The sequence below is a fragment of the Ambystoma mexicanum genome, chromosome 6p, assembly GCF_040938575.1.
Source record: "Ambystoma mexicanum isolate Mex_15411 chromosome 6p, UKY_AmexF1_1, whole genome shotgun sequence".
NCBI lineage: Eukaryota > Metazoa > Chordata > Amphibia > Caudata > Ambystomatidae > Ambystoma > Ambystoma mexicanum.
In genome coordinates this window covers 788,169,140-788,191,668 of record NC_090935.1, presented here as the reverse complement: position 1 = coordinate 788,191,668, position 22,529 = coordinate 788,169,140, and the positions used below count along the sequence as shown (strand labels likewise).

At 46.9% G+C, this 22,529-nt stretch overlaps 1 protein-coding gene across 1 annotated transcript in view; it reads right to left on the bottom strand.

The window, feature by feature from the left end:
* The window catches only part of LNPEP (leucyl and cystinyl aminopeptidase), a 1,221,122-nt gene extending 1,199,604 nt beyond the window's left edge, over positions 1-21,518 (bottom strand). Inside the window, exon 1 of the mRNA XM_069627677.1 lies at positions 21,259-21,518. Within this exon, the coding sequence (XP_069483778.1) occupies positions 21,259-21,277 (19 nt within the window). The 5' untranslated portion in view covers positions 21,278-21,518. The remainder of the gene's footprint in view (positions 1-21,258) is intronic.
* Positions 21,519-22,529: the final 1,011 nt, after the last annotated feature.

Sequence of the window (22,529 nt, the reverse complement as noted above, 5' to 3'; positions counted from 1 at the left end):
TCCAACTCCAAATAGCTGATGAAAAATCTCCCTAAAAGGGCCTCTTGTAGATGGCAAAGAATGCAAAGGTCTTTCCCTAAGACACAACCAGATTACTGGAGAGGGATTTCGCGAGAAGGTGGACAGATGAAAGGAAGAGTTTTTCTGGTGGTAGTGCCTCAAGCCAGTTGATGTCCCTACCTATTCTGGGCCTATGGAAGACAAACCAAAAGGGAGTACAATATTCCCCAGAGTATTTAGACACATTTTCCAAGAATTAATTAAATCAAATCACAGACAGGAATTATTTTGGGGGAACACTGCTTACAAGTTATGTCACTCAAAGGAGTGATATAGAACAAGGTGTATGTCCTTTGTGACTGATAATTGAAAGTAAACCCCCTGGGTAGCTTTGCCATAATAAGGCTTTTCTCTGGCAATCTGTGATATCTGGAGGCCTTGAACATCATGAATTGAAATGTAACGACGAGTCCTTGTGGCTGTTGTCTGCGATATTGAAGAAAGTAATTGAACTGGTGTGTTGTGAGGGGGAACCCGATTCCATGATAATAGTGAGAGAGTTTGGTCTCTGCTGCCACCACATTCTATAAACAAAATTCCTGAATGCAAGCAGTTAAAGAAGTCGAAATAATTACAACTGATTCAACACTGTAAATCCACATATCTATGCTCAAACTAGGAACCAATATTTTGCCGCAGATAGTGTCCAGCATCTTTCATTAGAATCAGTGAACACATCGTAAATCAATTTCTTTCTCCGAAGGAAGCAAATACTTGTCAATGGCTACAGAGAAAACAAAATATTCTGATTAAAACAGCCTGTATCTTGACCTACATTGAGGGCGGGATTGTTGCATTGAAGGGTGGTGGGACCATTAAATAATTGCCATTCATCCATAAAAAGAATCCTTAGAAAAATAAATATCTTCCATAAGATTACACACTCAAGGGCAAAATGAGGTGGCGTGCATGAAAAGGCATGTACCCGTCTTTCACCTGTCCTTTGGTGCTCTGGAAGATGCGCTGGCAATGGGTGTCCAGGAAACATCATGCCACCGGGTGGGTGCCCACTTTCAAGTCTTGGGCTTTCTTCTCATATATCATAAAATTAAGCTGTTTTGTATAATTTAATTTAACTAAGACTATGCCTCTTAGAACTCGTTCCTTCTTGAAGGAAAACCCAGGAATGGAACATGGGGTCTTCCACACCTTAAGTAATTGTATCATCTCAACTATTGAATGGTTGCAACAGAATGATTCATACAGGCGTGCCTAGTAACAAAACATTAAGTGGACCTTTCGCTTGCGACAGAGCAAGAGTGGCGACTGTAAGCAGTGATGTGTGAACTGGCACAGCATCAAACTGCAGGAATGTGGAAGTATTCCAGATTGACATCAAAAGGAGCTTGTACCTTGGATAATTAACAAGAAACATAGAAATGTTTGGAAACTCAAACATATGACAAAGTGAAGTCAGTAAGGTTCAATATATATATATATATATACATATATATATATATATATATTGAACCTTACTGATTATAATTGTATATATATATATATTGCAAAAGGTTATGCAGCTTGTACGCAGGTCCTGTTATGCTGAATTTTATTCTGTGCATGTGAGGACAAGTGTATTATTCTCTAAGTAGGGTTTTAATTGTACTTTAGACAAAGCTGAAAAATGCACAGGGGGTCAAAATTGGAATTCATGGAGCAGGAGCTGGAAGTAGCTCCTGGGTATTTATCTCTGACCAGGTCCTACTCATCGTGATCCAGGAGCTATTTAAGCCCAGTCTCGCCAACAAGTGCCTGAGAGACGGAGGAACTTGTTTTGCCAAACTGTGGCATGCTCCCAAAAAATGCATGCCTGGACCCCATATTTTCATTGCTGTGTTGCACTGCCTTATATGCCATTGCTCACGGTTTCTGTTGAATCCTCAGTCTTCGGCCATGCTGCTTCCCAGAAACAGAGTCCACATCAAATGGGTATATTTGTTTCACACCATTCAGCTTGGGGAGCGAAAAGGTAGCTCCTAGTAGATGTTGATGTCAAGCTAATCAGGTTCTTCTGGGCCCTATCGAGGAGCTAAATAGTTCCCCAGCAATTTTGAGCCCTGAATGCACATGAAACTAATACTGGAATACAGTATGTCTTATTTAAAAAACTTCAACATCCAAAGCAATGTCCATCATGTTTCCCATGGGAATCATGTTCAATGTTTTATATTTTTTGTGGAAGTGAACACTCATTTACTGCAGGTTATCATTTTTGGATGTTGTGGATTTAGTGGGCATCGTGGCGGCTGGAACATTTGGCCGCCAGGTGCCATCACACCCCTTGTTGGTATGTTAGCCTGCAGCAAGCAGCGCGCTCATCATAAGCATTACACAAGCATGGTGGTCCACTAGGCCAGGAAGTCTGTAGAGCAGCATACGCTTCTTTCTCGTCACAGTACTTACCTCTTGAAGCCTCTGCCTCTGACACAGGACATTCTTCTATTTCTTGTTTTTGTATAACTCCTCCCCTTTACCGACAACCCTCAGTTTAATTTTTCCTGCCTCTGGCCGGTTTTCTCTTCCGAGTGCAGGGCACCAGGGAGCTCTGTGTGCTGGGCCCCTGACGGGGCTGTGTGGCAGGACCTTAGTCTTCCAGAAGGTGCAGCATGCTCACGGTTTGCCCTGCTGGGCTTGGGATCCTGTTGAGTGTGGAGCCTCTCCCGGTCGAATGAGGGGCATTGCGCCGGTGAGGGAGGCCTCACCACCGTGGGTCGTTCAGGCCCAGGGCCAAGAGGTCAGCGGGTGAACCCTTTTGCTGTGGGTTGGGGGTCCTGTGCCCCCCCACCCGGATTCAGCTCTGACCTGGCTTCTGCCTCGTGGTCATGCGCCTGGGGCCGTTCTGTGTGGCTGATTATGTGGCTTCTGGAGGCGGGTTGGCGCCTCCTCTGGTTTTTTTTGTGTGCTTTGGATGGGGACTCTGGGTAAGTCTCTCGTAACCAGGACTAATGTCTGGCAGAGGGACTCCCAGGACCCCCCTTGTTAATTTGCATATTTAAGTAACTTTGGGTCTCACCCTAAGTTACTAGGTGAATCCAGACGTGGACCCCTTGCTCACTATTTTTAGAGAGGCACAGATCCACCCTACTGATGAGGTCCAACCAGACCGAAACACGTGTCTGGGGTTTCTGTTGGTACTCTTGTTCAGAGGAGAATTGCCTAGCATTTCGGTGCTGGACTGCCCCAGGGCAGGACAAAGACTGATATGTTTGGGATATTTCTTCTCTGTGAAAGATAGTGAGCTAAAGACTCTGGGTAAGTCTCTCGTAACCAGGACTAATGTCTGGCAGAGGGACTCCCAGGACCCCCCTTGTTAATTTGGATGGGTGCATGCCAGTTGCCAAGGGGATTGAGTGGATGTTTTTCCCTATAGGTGGTGGTGCTCCTGGGCCTTGTATATAGAGTGCACTGCTCGGGGTGTGTTCTTGTGTTCTGGTCTCCATTTTGGTAATGTTAACCTCCTGACTGCACCATGGGGAAGCGCTTCGGAAAAAAACTCAGGCACCTTGACCTTTCCTCGTCTTCCTCTTCGCATCATCATTTGAGAAAGGGGAAGAAATCAAGATGTTTTTCCTTGCCCACGAAAGACATTAATACATTTCTCCTTCATGGTCATAAACACGCGCATGGGTACAAGCGCCAGCGTTTGACAGCTTCATCATCCTCTCTTGAGGCAGAGGTCTCCTCTGCCGGTTCCCGTTCCTCGTCAGCTGATGCAGAAGGGAAATATCTTGACAGGGAAGATGTGGAGGAGGTACTTACTCAAGTTTGGGACAGTATGGGGTTTTCGGAGCCCTTGATACATGAGGATGGGACTAACCCCACTATTAGACATCATAGGTATACCCCGAGGTACTAAAGTCCTTCGCAAGTGGCTGTTAATCTCACCTGGTATCCACGGGGGCGCCACACGATACTGGATGGAGGTCTAAGCACTATCCTGGACCCTCTTTGCTTGGTTATGTGCCAGACGTTGGGTAGCGCCTATAACAGGAGAATGGAGGGTTAAGATACTGGTTCTGTGATGGGTGGACTCCCACCTCCCTCTGGTCCATATCCCCTCCCTTGGGGTTATTGCTCACCTTAGGTTTTTGTGCGTTGAACTCTCCGTCCTGCGTCTCTGTGCAGGGGCGCGTGGTTGGTGCAGGCGTTCCGTGGACCTAGTTGCTTCACTGGTCCATGTGCCCTTATGTCGGGTCCGGACCGGCTGTGAATCCGACTCTGCTTGCTGTCTTCCAGTTGAGTTATGTCTTTTCTATCTTTATTCTGTCTCTTTCCCTCCGTTTTCTCCGTCTTCTCGGCGTCTTGCTCCACTACGCTGTTCCCTAACAATGTCTCTTTTTGTTTTCACAGGGATGGTTGCGATCTGGGAGTTGCCGCGCTGATTGCACATCAATACCTCACTGTGGTCTTTGCCGAGTGCTGCGCTGTTTATTGGTGTTAATTGCTAACCTGTGTTCTCTTCTCTTTGTACAGGTTGCGGTGATGTTCCGGAGTGATGAGCGATCGAAGCGCTGCTTGCCCATGTAAGTGCTTTGTTAATGCTGACCTTGTTCCTTCTCCCTTGCAGGTTGCGGTGATACCCGGAGATGGGCGAGGTAAGAGAAGCGCAGGGTGCTGCCAGGACTCGCTGCTTGCCCAGGTAAGAATTGTTGTTAATGCTGTCCTTGTTTCTTTACCTTTGCAGGTTGCAGCACACTCCGGAGATGGGTGAGGTAAGCGAAGCGCAGGATGGATTCAAGACCGGTTACTTAACAAGTAAGTGTTCCTGCTCGCTAATGCTGTTCTTGTTCTTCCAGGATATTAATGGAATCCATATCTAGGGCTTCAGGTTCGGGCTGAGAAGCAGATGAGCAGGAACTGACACAGTGAGCGCTACGCTGCAGGAGTGGAGAATAACGCAAAGCGTGTTCTGCTGTTTGGGTGTGGTTTAAATAGCCCAGGTAAAGTTGTTCCAGGACAAGTAGTTCCAGGCCCAGCGACTCCCAAACCACTAGACCGCATGGCTTGGTTCTAAAGAACTGAGCTGTGTAATAGGCCTCCATGTTGGATTAAGGTCCAAAACTGGTATTGCTTTATTCCCGATAATGAGCCTGGCGTCGAAGGCGCCAGGACTGACTCTATGTATGTTTCTGATGGTGTTTTAAATGCCCGTGTTAAGGGCTTTAGCCCCAATGCTGCCAGGAGGCTGTTATACCTAAGGGGGTCAGTGGCATGGATCGTGACAGCACTCCCCCCTAAGGCCCCTCTCAAGGTATTTCCTCCATCCGGCCCTAGTTTGGTCGGATGGTTCCGATTAAATCGTCTTACCAGGCGTGGCGCATTGACGTGCTCGCTAGGCTCCCATGTCCTGTCCTGAGGGCTGTATCCTTTCCAGCCCACTAAGTAATATAACTTGGACCTGGTGAGTTTAGGATTTAGGATGTCCTGGACTTCAAATTTAGGTTCACTGTTAACCAGTACCGGATTTGGTGGCGTTTTGGCCCGTTTTCCAGGCTGTATACGGGATGGATCTGCATATTTGGTGGTAAAGCTAGTTTTACTGCCACAGAATTTATAAAAGCCTTGCTGGTATAGGGCCCTAGATATCTGGGACGAAATGTTCAAGTTCCTCTTATGGGCATGTGCCGAGACGCCAACCAGACTTCATCTCTGACTTGGTAGTCTGGGGCTTTTCTTCGGTGTTGATCAGAGAATCTTTTCTGTCTTTCGTTGGCTTGGATCAAGTGTTCTGCTGCCTTTTTGAAGGCTTGAGTAATGGCCATATGTAAAGTCTTCACCGCGGGCATTTCCAAGGCCATTGCGGTATCTAATTCGGAAGTACGTGGGTACGTTCCATATGTGGTATAGAATTGACTCTGTCCGGTACTGGTGTATAGCGAGTTGCTGTAGGCATATTTGGCTATCCACAGCACATCCTTCCAGCTATCTTCCACTTGATGGAACATTCACCGTAGGTATTGCTCTAGTGTCTGATTCGTCTGCTCCATTTGGCCATCAGTTTGGGGATGGTGACTAGTGGACAGATGAATATCGATTTGGGCAATTGCACAACTCTTCCTCCAGAAGTTAGACGCAAACTGACTCCCTCGGTCAGAAATCAGGACGGAGGGGAAACCATGTAATCGTACGATTTGCTCTAAAAACACCTTTGCCAGACTGGATGCTTTTGGTAGACCCTTAAGCGGAATGAAATGGGCCATTTTAGAGAATAGGTCAACAACCGCTAGGATAGTGTTGAACCCCTTGACAGGGAGGCAGATCTGTGATGAAATCGAGGGAGAGTGTGTGCCAAGGTGCAGGTTGAATATCCAGGGGTTGAAGAAGGCCTGCAGGTCTTTGTTTCTCGGTTTTATTCTGTGCACAAATGCCACATGACAGAATAAACTGCGTAATGTCCTTTCGCCAGGTCGGCCACCAATAATTTCTTTTCACCTTGGCTAGGGTCTGGGCGATTCCTGGATGTCCTATCAGTGGGTTGTAATAACCACAAATGACTTGTTCTTGTAGTGCCTTATTCAGTAAATATAAATGCCCTCTGAAATACGGGAGTTGGTTCTTTGTTGTGTAATGTTCACCTTGAGTGGTCCAGTCTTGTAGAGCCTCAGTGTTCATTAGGAGCCGAATTTCCTTTTGGAGTTCGTCCAGAGATAACGTTGTTGTAAGTCCTAGTAGTTTGTCACCTGGAATAATGGCCACCGGGTCTGGGGTTGAATATGCGTTCTCATCAATATCCATGCAGGATAGGGTGTCAGCTTTTCCGTTCTGGACTACAGGTCGGTACGTGATTATGTAATCATATTCTGCGAAGAATAAAGCCCATCGGAGTTGACGGGATGATTGAGCCTTTGCCGTCTTGAGGTATTGCAGGTTGCGATGGTCGGTGATTACTGTGATGGTATGTCTGGCACCTAGGGGGTAATGCCGCCAAGTCTTAGCATCGCTAGGAGTTCCATGTCTGTTATTGCATAGTTAAGTTGAGGTTTAGTACATTTTCACAACCAAAAGGCCACGGGATGTAACTGGCCTGTTTCGGGATCCCTTTGGGAAAGAACAGCCCCCATTGCCATGCTGGAGGCATCTGTTTCCACTACATATGGGAGATCTGGGCGGGGGTGTCGTAGCACCAGGGCTGAGGTAAATCTTTTCTTGAGTTCCTGGAAGGCCTTCTCTGCCTCTTCTGTCCATTGGAACAGTTTGTTGTTTTTTCGTAATAAAGAAGGGATCAGGTGTACAATCTGGAAGAAACCCGGGATGAATCGGCGATAAAAGTTCGCAAAGCCGAGCATACTTTGGACACCTTTGACTGAAGACAGTGATGGCCAGCTAAGGATGGCGTCTACTTTGTGCATATCCATCCGGACGCCTCTGGGAGTGAGGACAAAACCAAGGTACTCGACTTCAGTGACATGGAAGGAGCATTTTTCAAGTTTGGCGTATAGCTGGTGCTGTCGGAGTTTTGCAAGGACGGAGCAAACGTGCCTGACATGGTTCTGTTTAGAAGAGGAGTACACCAAGATGTCGTCGATGTAAAATAGGGCACATACGTCGATCAATTCCTGTAGTACATCGTCCATGAAGTACCGTAACGCGGCGGGAGCATTGCAAAGCCCAAAGGGCATCACCTGATATTCATACAGCACATACTTAGTACGAAAGACGGTCTTCCATTCGTCTCCTTTCTTTACACCCACGAGATGGTATGCCCCCCTGAGGTCCAATTTGGTGTAAATTTGGGCATCCTTGACTTGGTCCAGCAGTTCTGGGATAAGGGGTAGAGGATAACGTTTTTTAACTGTTACCTGGTTTAGTGCGCAGTAGTCGCTGCATGTTCTCAAGTCCCCCTCCTTCTTGGGCACGAAGAATAGGGGCTAGGCTGCCGGGGATTTGGACGGGCGGATAAAACCGTTTGCCAGTTATTGGTCCAGATATTATTTCAAGTGGATATTTTCAGGTTTGGTGAGTGCATAAATTCGACTACACAGGATTTGTGCACCAGGTACAAGGTCGATCTGACAGTCATATGGCATGTGAGAGGGTAGGGTATTAGCCTGTTCTTTTTGGAAAACTTCTTGGAAATCGTGGTATTCGCTTGGTAGTGTACTTGTTACACCTAGTACTAACGCCTCTTTATCTTGGACAGGTGTCTCTGGGTCAGACAATGGCATTTCCACTTGGTAGCAGACATGAGCACACTCATTGGAAAAGGCTAATTTCTTTGCTCGCCAGTCGATGCTAGGATTGTGAGCCACCAACCACGGCATCCCTAGAATCACCCGGAACTGAGGGCCCTTGATAAGGTCGAAGGCAATGGCTTCCCGATGTCCGTCTTGGCACAAAAGGGTCAATTCAGCTGTGCGTCGAGTTACAGGACCAGAAGCTATCTCTGTGCTGTCGACAGTGACGACCTTCTCAGTTGTCGTTTTCTGACAGAGGGGGAAGCCCCATCATTGTTGCCAGGCCTTGGTCTATGTAGTTACCAACGGCTCCGCTGTCTATGTATGCCTCCACAGCATGCATCCGAGACGGTTGTTGGTGACTGATCAAAATCACAGGCAGGGCAAGGTGTGAGGTCTGTGGCTCTTTTCCTTCGCTCGACAAACAGACCTCTACGCTTGCCGGGCTTGGAAGTTTTCCGACTCTTGTTCTCCTCCTCCTTTCTCTGTAGCTCCAACTGTTCTCCTAGGGGGTTTTACGGAACATTCTCTGAGGAAGTGATTTCCCGCAGTACAGGCATAATTGCTGTCGTCTCCTTTTGTCTCCTTCGGCCTTGGTTAATGGGCTCCGTACCCCCCCAATTTGCATGGGTTCCGAAGTGTTTTCTGATGAACGCGGACTGTTCTCCTGTTACGCTCACCTGGCTCCCACAGGGGCGTCGGTCGGACCCAGACAGCTGCGGTCTCCACCCATGTGATGCGTAGTGCAGTGATGACTGACTGGATCTGCCCTCCTAATCTTGTCTGCTTAACCCGTAGAAATATTCTCCTGCAAGTGGAGAGATGGATTTAGCCACTTGTGGATTCAAGTGATGGCACCCCCACAGTCCTCCCCAACTAATCACCTCCGAAATGCCCTCACAGCAATCTCACCTTATATTTTTGAAAGATGAGCTCTCCATCCTGCGTGGATTTGCAGGGGCGCGTCGATTCCAGTTACTTCACTGGTTTGAAGGCTCGGGAGAGTTCCGGAGAGTATTGACTCTGAAGTTGCTGGTGAGGACCAGTAAGTATTAAGTTCATAGAGTTCAATATGCCCGATGTTCACTCTTGTTCCCCCCTTCCTTTCTTGTCTTGCAGCTGGCTCGTGAAAAGATGCTCTTGTGGCAGCTGGTGGCGCTCAGGTAAGAGTCTGTATTACCCGGCGCTGTCTGGTAAATGTTGCACGAGGAAAACGTGTTGTTTTGGCTCTCTTTACAGATTCGGCACGTGAAAATATGGAGAGTCACAAAAGGATGCCTCCGGTGGTAAATCAGGTAAGTCTATGGTGGTAAGAATTATATTTGTTGGTTCCCTCGGCTCACCTTGTGGTTTTCTTTTGTCTCCTAGGTGCCAAAGTTCGGCGAAGAAATGATGGAGGCAGCGCCGACCCAAAGGATGCTGTGAAAACTGGTGAGTATGGCGCGTGCAGAAATGATGTTCTTTACAGGTCCGAGAGACAAGATGGATCCAGAATCAGGTGTGGAATAGAAATAAGTTCGTTTTCTAACCTTGTCCCTTTCTTTCCTCTTTGTTTTAGGAGCTCCGGATTCGAGAGCGGGCGTGGCAGAAGACTGGATGCAGGCTGCAGGCACGGTGAATGTTACGCTGCTGGATGCAGAATAACGCAAAGCGTGTGTTGCTGGTCGGGCGTGGTTTAAATAGCCTCAAAAGTAGTCCCAGGTAAGAAGTCCCTAGAACCACACCCGAGTAAAACAATAGTCCCTTTCAGGCTTTATGTTGGATTGGAGTCATTTGCAGCATGGTCTGCCTGAGAATGACTATGAGCCTGGCGCCTTAGGCGCCAGGACTGATTCCTACTATGAGCCTTGCGCCTAAGGCGCCAGGACTGAACCCAGATACCCCCTAGTCGGGGCTGCTGAGGTTTTACTAAATGTCTAGATGCCTGCTACCGGGGTGGATGGGCTTGGTCCGGATGCCTGGGGGTAGGCATCATGACATCTCCTTTGAGCGTACATACACAGTCCAATTCTTCGTTCTGGCTCGATCTGTCCTTCGATCTTGCAGCCTGTGATCTAGCTGCACCACTAGGTTGATGAACTCTGCACAGTCTTTTGGTGGGTTTACCACCTGAGCTAAGACGTCTTTCAATTCCCCCCCGTAATCCTTGATGGAATAACATTGTTCGTTTCTCCTCAGGCCATCCAGTTTCAACGAAAAGTCTGTTAAAAGTGGCGATATACGATAACAAATCTTGGCTGCCTTGGCGGAGGGACAGAAGTTTGTTATCCAGAGCTTGGCCCTGGGTATGTCAGGCGAACAGCTTCTCCATCTCCTGTTGAAACCCCCTGAAATCACGCAGGAGTGGGTCATCCTGTCTTACTAACGGTATGGACCAATCCGCGGCACTGCCACTCAGATATGACAGAATGAAGGCAACCCGCGACTGATCGTTAGGAAAGGCTCCGGGTTGACAAATAAAATGGAGGCGGCACTGGTTCATGAATACTGCATACTGCATAAAGGAACTGCCCCAGGGAGGTCCACCTGCACTGGATTGACGGATGTGGCTGGAACCGACAGAATGCTTCCTGGCAACAGAGCCTGCCCAGCCTGTGTTTGGAGCAATTGTCTGGCTAATTCATCGGTGCAGTCCTTGGTGACAATCAACTCCCTCCTAAGGGCGTTGGTTTCTTGCCGGGCGGAGTGCACCTCGGCCCGTAATTCTCCCAGTAACTGGGTTAGTTGGTCAGTCTCTGGTGTTTCCATGACGCCCAGTTGGATGTTTTAATTGAGGCTTCGAATTCTTTAACGCTCACCTGGTATCCACGGGGGCGCCACACAATACTGGATGGAGGTCTAAGCGCTATCCAGGAACCTCTCTGCTTGGTTATGTGCCAGACATTGTGTAGCGTCTATAACAGGAGAATGGAGGGTTAAGATACTGGTTCTGTGATGGGGGGACTCCCACCTCCCTCTGGTCCAAATCCCCTCCCTTGGGGTTACTGCTCACCTTAGCTTTTTGTGCGTTGAACTCTCCGTCCTGCGTCTCTGTGAAGGGACGCGTAGTTGGTGCGGGCGTTCCATGGACCTAGTTGCTTCACTGGTCCGTGTGCACTTATGTCGGGTCTAGACAGGCTGTGACTCTGACTTTGCTTGCTGTCTTCCAGGTGAGTTATAATGTCTTTTCCATCTATATTTTGTCTCTTTCTTTCGCTCCGTTTTCTGTCTTCTCTGCGTCTTGCTCCACTATGCTGTTCCCTAACAATGTCTCTTTTTGTTTTCACAGGGATGGTTGCGATCTGGGTGTTGCCGCGCCAATGGCGAAGACCACAGTGAGGTATTGATGCGCAAAGCGCTGCGATGTTTATTGGCGTTAATTGCTAAGCTGTGTTCTCTTCTCTTTGTACAGGTTGCACTGATGTTCCGAGTGATGAGCGATCGAAGCGCTGCTTGCCCAGGTCAGTGCTTTGTTAATGCTGACCTTGTTCCTTCTCCCTTGCAGGTTGCGGCAAACTCCGGAGATGGGTGAGGTAAGCGAAGCGCAAGATGGATTCAAGACCGGTTACTTCACAAGTAAGTGTTCCTGCTCCCTAATTCTGTTCTTGTTCTTCCAGGATATTAATGGAATCCGGATCTAGGGCTTCAGGATCGGGCCGCCGGAGAAGCAGATGAGCAGGAGCTGGACAGAGTGAGCGTTATGCTGCAGGAGTGCAGAAGAACGTGATAAATAGCCCAGGTAAAGTAGTTCCTGGCCAAGTAGTTCCAGCCCCAGCCACACCCAAAACACTAGACCGCATGGCTTGGTTCTAAAGAACTGAGCTGTGTAATAGGCCTCCATGTTGGATTAAGGTCCAAAACTGGTATTGCTTTATTCTCGATAATGAGCCTGGCGCCAAAGGCACCAGAACTGACTCCATGTAGGTTTCTGATGGCGTTTTAAGGCCCTTGGGGCCAGTGTGAAGGGCTTTAGCCCCACTGCTGCCAGGGGGCTGTTATACCTGAGGGGGTCAGGGGCATGGATCGCGACAGTGGCATGATCTGAAGAAGAATGTCATGCCCCGCTTTATGGCCAACTCTACCTATTAAAGGGGAGTGAAAAATTGCGCATGGATGTTGTTGAAGATGATTATATCCTCGCTAGTCTGGTGGGTCATTCCTCTGTGTCGGCTGTCTGGAACACGGTGGACCGTAGGGTGAATTCCAGCCTCAAGACGGTTCATGATGGTGCACATCTGGCCCTCAGGGTGAATGTCTACGGCTCCTACACTGCAGAGACGGTGTTGGGTTGTTTCAAGAAATTGCGGAAGACCGTAGAAGGGGGCTCCGACTGTGCCCCTCTCCTGGCTGACATGCAGCGGCAGGTCAAATTCTTGTCTCATATGGCATTTCATGGGGTTCGTGGCTCGGCAATGGGTGTAGGAGTGTCAGCCCGGAGGCATGTTCATCTGCAGGATTGGAAGATGGAGGGTTCGCAGAAAGTGGCTGTCCTCAAGCTTCCCTTTGACTGTTCCAAACTGTGGTGATTTACTTGAGGATAAAGTACATAGTGTTAGGGCTGACAAGCAAGCTGATAAGTTGCGACAGAAGTCTTCTACGACATTCAAGAAGCCCTCATCTGGTGCAAGGGCTGGACAGTCGTTCACTGGTTCATCCTCTCGCTCTTTTCGGAAACCCAGAGGGGGCCGTGGTCTTCCGCACTCTTTTCTTCCGTGACCGGCTTAGAAGTCCGGACGGTTTGAGCGGGCCGGTGGGCGGAAGTCTCTGGCAGTTTTTTTTACGATATGGGACTGGTGGTGCTCAGATTCCTGGGCTCGGGACACTGTCAGAGAGGGTTATTGTGTGGACTTCCTGTCTACACCTGTCCAGGGTTGCATGGTTCGGACTGCTGTTCCCCGCTCTCTCCCCAAGAGATTGGCTCTGTCTGAATTGTTGCACAAGGCTGCTATCATGCCAGTTCCTCTCCCACAGATGGGTCTGGGTTTATACTCAAGCGTGTGTCTGGCCCCCTTTGGGGAAATTTCACCTCATTTTGGATCTCGAGGCTCTGAACTGCTTCATCCTGAAACTGCTCCATCCTGAAAGAACGGTTCAAGATGGAGACTTCAGAACATTCTCCCGATGTTGCGCAGTGGGGACTGGCTTGCATCCTTAATCTCCAGGATGCATATTACCATGTGTCTTTCCGCCCCTGCCAGATGAGGTTATTCCAGTTTGCTGTGGGGACTCAGCATTTTCAGTTCTGAGTGCTCCCATTGCGATCGACCCCCAGGGTGTTCACCAAGCTGGTGGCACATTTCCACCTGCAGGACATTCAGTTATCCCTACCTGGGTGACTGGTTGGTCAAAGCGGCCCTCCGGCTACGGTCCTGGCACATCTCCAGCTAGTTTGCCAGGCATTACGAGACTGGGGGTTTCTGGTGAACTGGCAAAAGTCGCGACTGGAGCCCTCGAAGGATCTGGTATTGATCGGGGCTCAGATTTGCACCAGCATGGGGAAGGTTTTTCTATCCTTGAAAAGGGCCTGGCGCCTGCTGTCTGTCCTTGCCAGGGTTCTCAAGCGGCAGGGTGCCACGGCTCGCCTACTGCTCATGCTTCAGCGACACATGGCATCTTGTGTTTTTCTGGTCCCATGGGCTCGCCTTCCTTTGCGTCTCTCGTCAGCTGACCCACTGGCTCCCAGCTTTTCAGGCTTACGAGGCCCTGATTCCAGTGTCGGATGCTCTGAGGGCCGATTTACAATGGTAGTTGCAGGTTCCAAATCTCCAGGCAGGGGTGTCCCTGATCTAACCCCAGAAGACCATTCTTACTGCAGACACCCAGGTGGGGTTGGGATGCCACGTTGGGCGTCCTCTCGTCCCAGGGGTTGTGGGATCCAGATGAGGTTCCTCACTCGTCCATTTGGAAGGAGTTGTGTGCCATTCTCCGGGCCGTTTCGTCCTTCAGAATGTTTCTGGAAGGCCGGGTAGTGGTGGTCTGGACAGAAAATACCACAGCTTTGACCTATGTCAACCCCCAGAGGGTCCGGCCGCTCCTTGAATTCTCTGGCTGCTCAGATCGGTTCCCAGGGGGGGGGGGGGGGAGTCAAACCTGGTGTCCCTGGTGGGCTGGGTCAGGGGTGTAGACAATGCTTGGGCGGATCGGCTCAGCTGCCGGTTCCCCTCCAGTTCAGAACTGGTTCTGTCAGACAGGGTGTTTGCGGAGCTCTGCATCAGCTTTGGGTTCTAGATCTCTTTGCTTCTCTGGCCTCTGCGAAGGTTCCTCCCTTCTGCTCCCAGTTTCCGGCTAAAGGGGTTTGGGGGGTAGATGCCCTGAATATAGAGTGACCCTGGGGTCTCCTTTATGAGTGCTCTCCTCTCCCCCTTCTTCCTCGGGTGGATCAGCACATCAGGGAAAGCAGGGCGACAGTTCTGTTGGTTGCTCCTTTTTGGCCTCATCAGAGCTGGTTTCCCTCCCTAATGGAACTTGTGTCCCGAGAGCCTTGGCTGATTCCGAGGTGGCCTTGTCCCCTGCAGGAGGGGCTGGGGATTGTCATCAGGCAGAGTCAATGGGCAGTTTGGCTATTGCACAGGTCTCGGTTAGTTTCCCCAAGGTTCTTCGGGCCCTGTGTTCGTGTCTATCCTTAATGCTCGAAGGCGTTCTACTCTGAAAGCGTATGACAGGCACTGGGGCCACTTCGGCTTGGTGTGGGTGGTCTGGGATCCCTCCCCTCCGTTCTGGTCTGCCAGCTGTTCTCCAGGAGGGTTTTGACCACTCCACGCTCCCAATAGGCCTCCATTGAAATCCTCTTAGGGGACTCTGATGACCACCTGGAGGGGAAGATCTTGGTGGGGGAAGTTTCTTTGGGGCATCTCTGCTTCCCATCCATGTGCCTATAAGGGCCTTTCCCCTTGGGATCTCCCTCTAGACTTGAGATTCCTTCATGGTCCTCCTTTTGAGCCCCTGTCTGAAATTGATATCAAGCACCTTACTCTGAATACTGCTTTCCTGATTGCCATCATGTCTGAGCGTAGGCTGGGGGAGGTTGTGTCGACCCAACTTTTTTTTTTTTTTCTTTTTTTATTTGCATTTAGTTCATTAACAAGAATAAATTCGAGTAGAACCTTTGCAAAAGAACATGTTAAAATCCATGTAAAGAAAGAAATCAAACATTTAAAATTGCATTACTTTACAATAGCACACAATACTTTAAAATACAATTTAAAATACAGGTGCAAAAGGTTATATCATAATTAATATCTGGCTCCTCATTTACAAATATACCAATCGATTTACCATCTAAACATTTCATTCTCCACGCAAAATAAGTTCTTTTTCTATATGCTTACAAAAGCTTACTAATTCATAAATTAGACTGTTGTGAACTCCTTGCATCATACGAGACCATAGAAACTCGAGGCAATCCTCAAACCCTATAATCAACAAATTTCATAAATCTTACTGTACGAATTTTTTTAAAATGGGGACAATAGAGTAGGAAATGCTTCAATGTTTCGCGTGGTTCATTACATTCATCAAATCGACATCCCACAGAAGATGTGGTGACATTTGTTTGCCAATTCTTAGTTCTGTCTCTAGTATGGTAAAGATTAAATCTAAATCGAATATATGCCTTCCTGGTAATTTCACAGGGGAATAAAGTGATATGTGCATAGCGAGGGATGCGCTGCTTAACAAAGGCACCGTATTCTTCATAAGATTTATATGTCATGATCCGATCAATAGTTACACACCAGTCTAATTCAAAGAGTTTTTTTTTAGCATAGCAAGGGCGAAGATGAACATCATTCACTGTAATATTCACTTCACTTAAAAGTTGTTGCATTTTCAGTTGGTAATTATAAAAAGAAAGAGAACAGCGGGTGTCCAGCATCTTGTTCATATCCACATATAATGAATTAGTCGGTGGATAATTCATTTTCGGAAAGTTGGATAACTGTCTCCATTTCCATCTAGACGATAGTGCCACCAACCCCAATTCATGTCGGATGATGGCATTTGGAATGGACATTGGCAAAAACATCGCTGCTTTTAAGAGTGAACCTTGTAAACAATCCAACATATTAGACATATCACACAAACAAATATCTAGTGCATAAAGAATGACACTCTCAGTCTTCAGGGACATAAAATCAATTAACAGAGTTAATGAAAATTTGCAAAACCGGGTATAAATCCTTTTCATTTGCGAGAGGAGTGGCCTGGTTTTGCGTTTGATAATGTCTGTCCATAATTTAATGGAATTCTGGTCAGAGAGATGATACCCCAAGTAAATAGCGTTGTTAATACAAGATATCTGTGTATCCATGATATGCCATCTAAAACTGCCCTTTTTCTGCTTCACTCCAAATTTCATTATGGCAGTTTTTGCCGGGTTGGGAGTCAGATTGTGATCCTTTGCAAATCCCTCGAAGAGTATTAATTTCGTTTGTAACCCTACAGGAGTAGGGTCAAACAAGATAATATCATCTGCAAAGGCAATCCATTGCAAAGATATACTCCCAACCTTCACAGAAAACAGGTTCATATTTTCCCAGTTCTTATCCAGATCCGCCATGTATAGATTGAACAGGGTTGCTGCAAGATTGCAGCCCTGTTTCAAACCCAATGCTGTTCCTATTGGAGCTGTGGTACCCCCATCCTGTGATATTTTTATTCTATAAGTTGTATTGGTGTGCAATTTCATAATCCAATACATTAAGTCATTTGAAATTCCAAAAGCCAACATTTTCATCCACAACAAGTTGCGGACAACATTATCAAAGGCTGCACTCATATCAATCATTGCGATGTATACTGGATTAGAGTTCTTATTTTTTGCTCCAGCAATAACATGCGCAAGGGTAATTGCATTTAGAGTTGTACTCATATTCTTCCTGAAACCTGTTTGAAATTTAGAATAAAGACCCTTGGTCTCAATAATTTTCTCCAAATCGTGAAGAAGTAAAATCGCAAAGATTTTAGCCTCAGTATCAATTAGGGAAATCGGGCGATAGTTTTCAGGACAAGAAGGATCACCCCTCTTAAATATGGGGACTATATTTGCAGTTAGCCAAGATGATGGAATTTCCCCAGAATTGAAGATGGTTTCAAATTTGGTATTTATGATTACTGCCCACATAGCAGGATCCGCCTTGTAGAGACAAGGGGGAAGCCCGTCTGGTCCTGCGGCCTTAGAATACGACAATCTCGAGATCGCCCAAATTATGTCACTAATGCTCCAATTAAACCGAGGGATCCTGGTAGGGTCTAGCAATATACCAGGAAGAAATTGGAACTTATAAGGCAGTTGATATTTGGCAGTTATATACATCTGCCATGTCTGATCAGAGATACAATTCGGCATAGATAATACGGCATTTTTTGGGTCAGCTTTTAGAGTGCGCCATATTGCTCGGGTGTCATGTGACGTGATGGCACGGATTAGAGTACAGTTCTCCTCATTATGTCTTGAGATCCGGGCGAACCTTAAGTTTTGTTTATACTGAGACATGATTTGACTCCGCCTTTCTCTAAGTCTTTCAGTACCTAAATCATAGTATTTCAATTGTCTTAGGGCTTTATTTTTTTCCCTTTTCAACAGTTTGCATTTCTGATCATAGATATGAATATGTTTCACATTGCTGCGGTTTTTACAAAATTTGAGCAATACGGTTTCAACTATTTTGGAGTACTCCTTATCAGATAGTTTTGTTCTTAGATTGGCACCGTATTGGTCAACTCGCAGTGTTTCTCGTGATATGTATTTGACAATCTGATCGCACAACCCATTATTCCACCTGATTGAGTGCTGAGGGCGATCAATTTCTACTGCTGTTAGTGAACTATTTACTCCTAACAAGTGACATTTCAATTTCAATGATGTTATAAGTTGAGCATGGTCACCAATCGATATAGGATCTATTACTAATGGGGCCATGTAAGCTATGAGATTACGAGTAACAAAGATAAAATCTATCATAGAATTCTTTACTCCTCTTTCCCATGTAATTTTTGATTTCATGTCGTATGTCACCAAGTGATCCATGTCCCAATCAGTTAGGAGTTCTCTAAACTTAGCTCCTCTAATGCATGCTAAGGTTGCAGATTTAGATAGACTATTTTCATTCACATTTCTACAGTCACAGTTAAAATCGCCACCAAGAATGATCTCACAGTTCTGATACATACTAGCGGAAAATTCTAAGCATGCTTCAAGGTCATCGAACATCTCATCAATAGTTAAATTAGCCGGATTCCAATATAATGAGATGATAATTAATGATGAATATCTGATTGAGGGTATGTCAAGATGAACCCCTAATAAACTCGGAGAGTTCCAAACCAATTTAGGTTGAACTTTAAACGAAGTGTTTATTGCAATCGATAAGCCCCCAGATGGGCGGCCTAATAAATGTCTCTTAGCTAACGAGTTAAAAGTAATATAACCAGGGATTAGTAGAGGTTCAGTTTTCATCGACTCTTGGATTATAATTATCGTTGGTCTTTCATCGCTAATAAGATTGAGATGCCAGTTCGTTAAATTCACAAAGCCACACGAATTCCAAGATATGATTTTAAGTTCTTTGTAATTAGATAGCTATGTGACTGGTTTTATAGGTAATGAGGTAGTATTAGAAGACAAAATGGCCAAAAGCATAGGTTCCAGCCAAGGAAGGCCATTTGTTTGAGCTACGGCTTTCAGAATCTCAGCCAAATCAAGTTCCAAGCCCATATTTGTTTTAACAATGGGTAAGGTCAGATCAATACAATTTCTATCGATCACCTTTGGTGGATCTAAGAATAGGGCAGCGTCATCCTCGGATCCAAAGGTAGATAATACCAAGCCCTCTCTTTTTATTTCCTCCCGATTGAACCAAATAAATTTCATTACTGCCTCAGAACTAAGATAACATAAGGCCCTGAAGTTGTTGATTCTGGCCATGGAGACTCTGGTAATATCAGCAGATTTAACCATTCTCAATTGAGGTATTTTTGAAAAAAGGGAGAAAATAAATGAACGATTAATACGTTTATCTACCAGTACCTCAGCGTTTCCTTCAAATCCTATAATGTATTCCTTTATCTCATCTGACTGCAAGGGCCTGTCTGGGATTGACGCTGGAACAACTGGGATTACTGCTTCCACAGCAGGATTAGTTAATAAATTATTAAGTTGTTTTGATAGGATCTTGCTATAATTATTTGTGTTCCGATTGTCCACAAAGAGAGTTCTACTCAGAGCTACAGAGGCTTCACCATTTTTGTACAAGGGAGGATTGGTATTAATATTTTGTGGTAGTGATCTGCTTTGCGCAGGGCCATGTATGGATATACGATTTGGAGTCATTACAGTATCAATTGTTCCAGCATGATCGGAACAACTGAGCTTAGGACTCTCCTTATGGAGCACGGCCGATGAGTCAACCAATGTAGACTTTTTGAGGGTCCTGCCTGACCATGTGGTTTTACGTTGTGATCCAAAGTTTTTGCCTACGGTTGTGTCTCGGTTTCACACGTCTAAGTATCTGGTTCTCCCTATGTTTTTTCAAAATCCGTACACGCCGGACGAGGTGGCTTGGCATGCCATTGATGTGCGGCGGGCAGTTATGGAATATTTGGCTCGGACTGCCCCGTTCCAGCAGTCTGATAGTCTTTTGGCCCTGCTAGTGCGGTGCGGAAGGCCTCTGTGGTTTCCATTAGCCGGTGGATCCGTACAGTGGTCTCCATGGCTTATGTGGCTGCTGGCCTCCCTGTGCCTGTCCATGTTCAGGGTTGTTCTACCAGGGGTATGGCTGCTTCCTGGGTGGATGCTTGGGGGGGCGGGCGTCCGCTACAGGAGATTTGTAGGGCTGCCACCTGGCAGATCAGAGCACCTTTGTCAACCACTATCGGTTCAATGTCTCCCAATCCGGGGATGGTTCTTTTGGAGTTGGTGTTTGGTCTTTTGAAATGTGATTATTGGAGTCAAAATTGTGCTTTATGTTGCTGCACCTCTGCCTCTGTGTCTCATTGGGACCTCTCCTCGTTGCTGCTCTGGTATACCTCAAGAGGCAAGTAATGTTCTCTTCTTCATCACAGTACTGACGACCCTCCTCTCCCTCCCTGCGGGCATGGTCCCATGCTCTGGCTTGGTTATAATAAACTGAGGGTTGTCAGTAAAGGGGAGGAGTTATACCCGAAAAAAGAAATAGAAGAAGGGCCTTAGTCAGAGGCAAGGGCCTCAAGGGGTAAGTATTGTGAGGAGGAAGAGTAGGACTAGGAGTAATGAATATAACCGGTAAGTAATCAGAGCATTTTGCGTTATGCCAGTGAACCCGATACTCGGGAACAAAACTAAAATTCACAACACAGTATGTGAATAACAAAAATTCACAACACACTATGTGAATTACAATCACCTGTCACTATTCGGAGCTTATGGTAAATAAACAAGCTCCATCAGATATGTAATGTTGAATGCAAGAATGTGCACATTTCATGTGTTTTTCCTACCCGACTATGGCACCCTGAGATTGAAGTTAAACATGCAGTTACCATGTGACAAAAACCTGACTAGCAATATACTGGGGGTTAAAGAACACACGTTTTATAACATTACATTGGCAAACTCTCCTACATGATAGGGTCAAGAAGCCACGCAATAGCAAACTCTCCTACATGATAGGGTCAAGAAGCCACGCAATAGCAAGCGTCAACAACCTAACACTCAAAACCGCACCTCTAGATTAAGTTCCTGATCTTGAAACTCTTGACGGCCCGTCCCCTGATGTCTAGGGCATGCAAAACGAGCAGCATGTACCCTTTGCTTAGACACAGGGTGCATGAAAGGTCACACTGTAAGTGAGCGCACTGAGCCCAGCTACCCAAATGCTACTGGTGTTGGGTGACCGAGAGAAAGACCACCTTCCACAAATCTGCCCTCTCTGAGAACAGCAGCAGGCACACCCCCGCCCAAGAGCAGTGTAAATACAGAGCTGTAGTCCCATCACCACGCACGTAGGACAACAACCAACCCCCGCTCCCCTCACGCCCTATCACACACTCAGGCCTCTGCTGCACTCACCGTGCGAGAAACTCTCCATGCTTCCGGGGTTTCCTGCTCACCAGCGTCCACTCTGCAGCCAGAGATCCCAGATGTAAAAATAAAACAAATGACAAAATAAAAAAACTACGACAGAGCGCAGCTAGCTGACAGTCTGATTCTACAGCCAGTCAGTCCTCAGTTCAGCAGCTTTGGTAGAAGAGCGCGGCCGGTATTATCTTATAACTCGCACCCATGCATTCCAGTCTTCACTGCTCGTCTGCTATCTTCGGGCGCTCCGCCCTTTGATCACCGATTCGCTGCTTGAGCAACAGCCCCGCCCTCTCTCCTGCAGAGTGGCGAGCTGTCAGAGCCAGGACTTCGGGCGTACCAGACAAAAGCAGCTGCACGCCGAGTTCTGTTTTGTAATGATTGATGAAACCAACTTTTCTCTGGAAAACCAAAATCCCATAAAACTAAATTAAGCCTGCCAGTGGCAGCCTCCTCCTATATTAATAAAGATTCTAAACACGTAAAAGTTGCAACCCTTTTATTTTAATTAAACGTTTTAGACGCTCGATTCATAAAACTGTTTGTAATTCTCAACTTTTCGCTTTTTTTCTAACTTGGTTGTGTCATAAGAAGGCGTTTGGCAAAACAGAATATATGTTCAAAGCACACTTTCGAGACTGAATGTACTTTCCAGAAATTGTTTGCATCACATTTTCGCCCTTTTCCAGCGTGGGGCTGCACTTGCTTATTTGTTCTGTGCTGTCAAATGTGGGTCATGCAAAAACAAACATAGCTCTCAACCATTTGAGTCGCAAAAGCGGGTGAAAACACCCGATTTTGTTTTTGGCGGGTGAGAGGCCCATTGAAATGAATGGGGCTGCAGGAGGCTTGGCGGGTGAGTCCACTCTTTACAAGGCGGGTGACACCCGCCAAAAGCGTGTGAGTTGAGAGCTATGAACAAAACAACGGAAAACCGCCGAATTAACAGAAACCTGCCAAACCCAATGAAATAAAGCATTTTAATGCAAACCACTGTACTACAAGGATATGAAACCAGCCAAACCAACATAACCCTTGAAGGGAAGGGCATATACGACTCTCATCACCACCCTGTTATGTCCTGGCCTGCAGTCACGAGTTGCATAGTAGTTAGGCTGTTGGCGCATGCGCAGCCCATAACGAGGCTCGCGCATGCGCATTGAGAATAAATAAAGTCCCAGCCGGCAGTTGCGGCCGGGACACCGAGCAGGCAACACACGTCCCGTGTGTTTCTTCCATGTGAATGCCTGTGCACGCATACA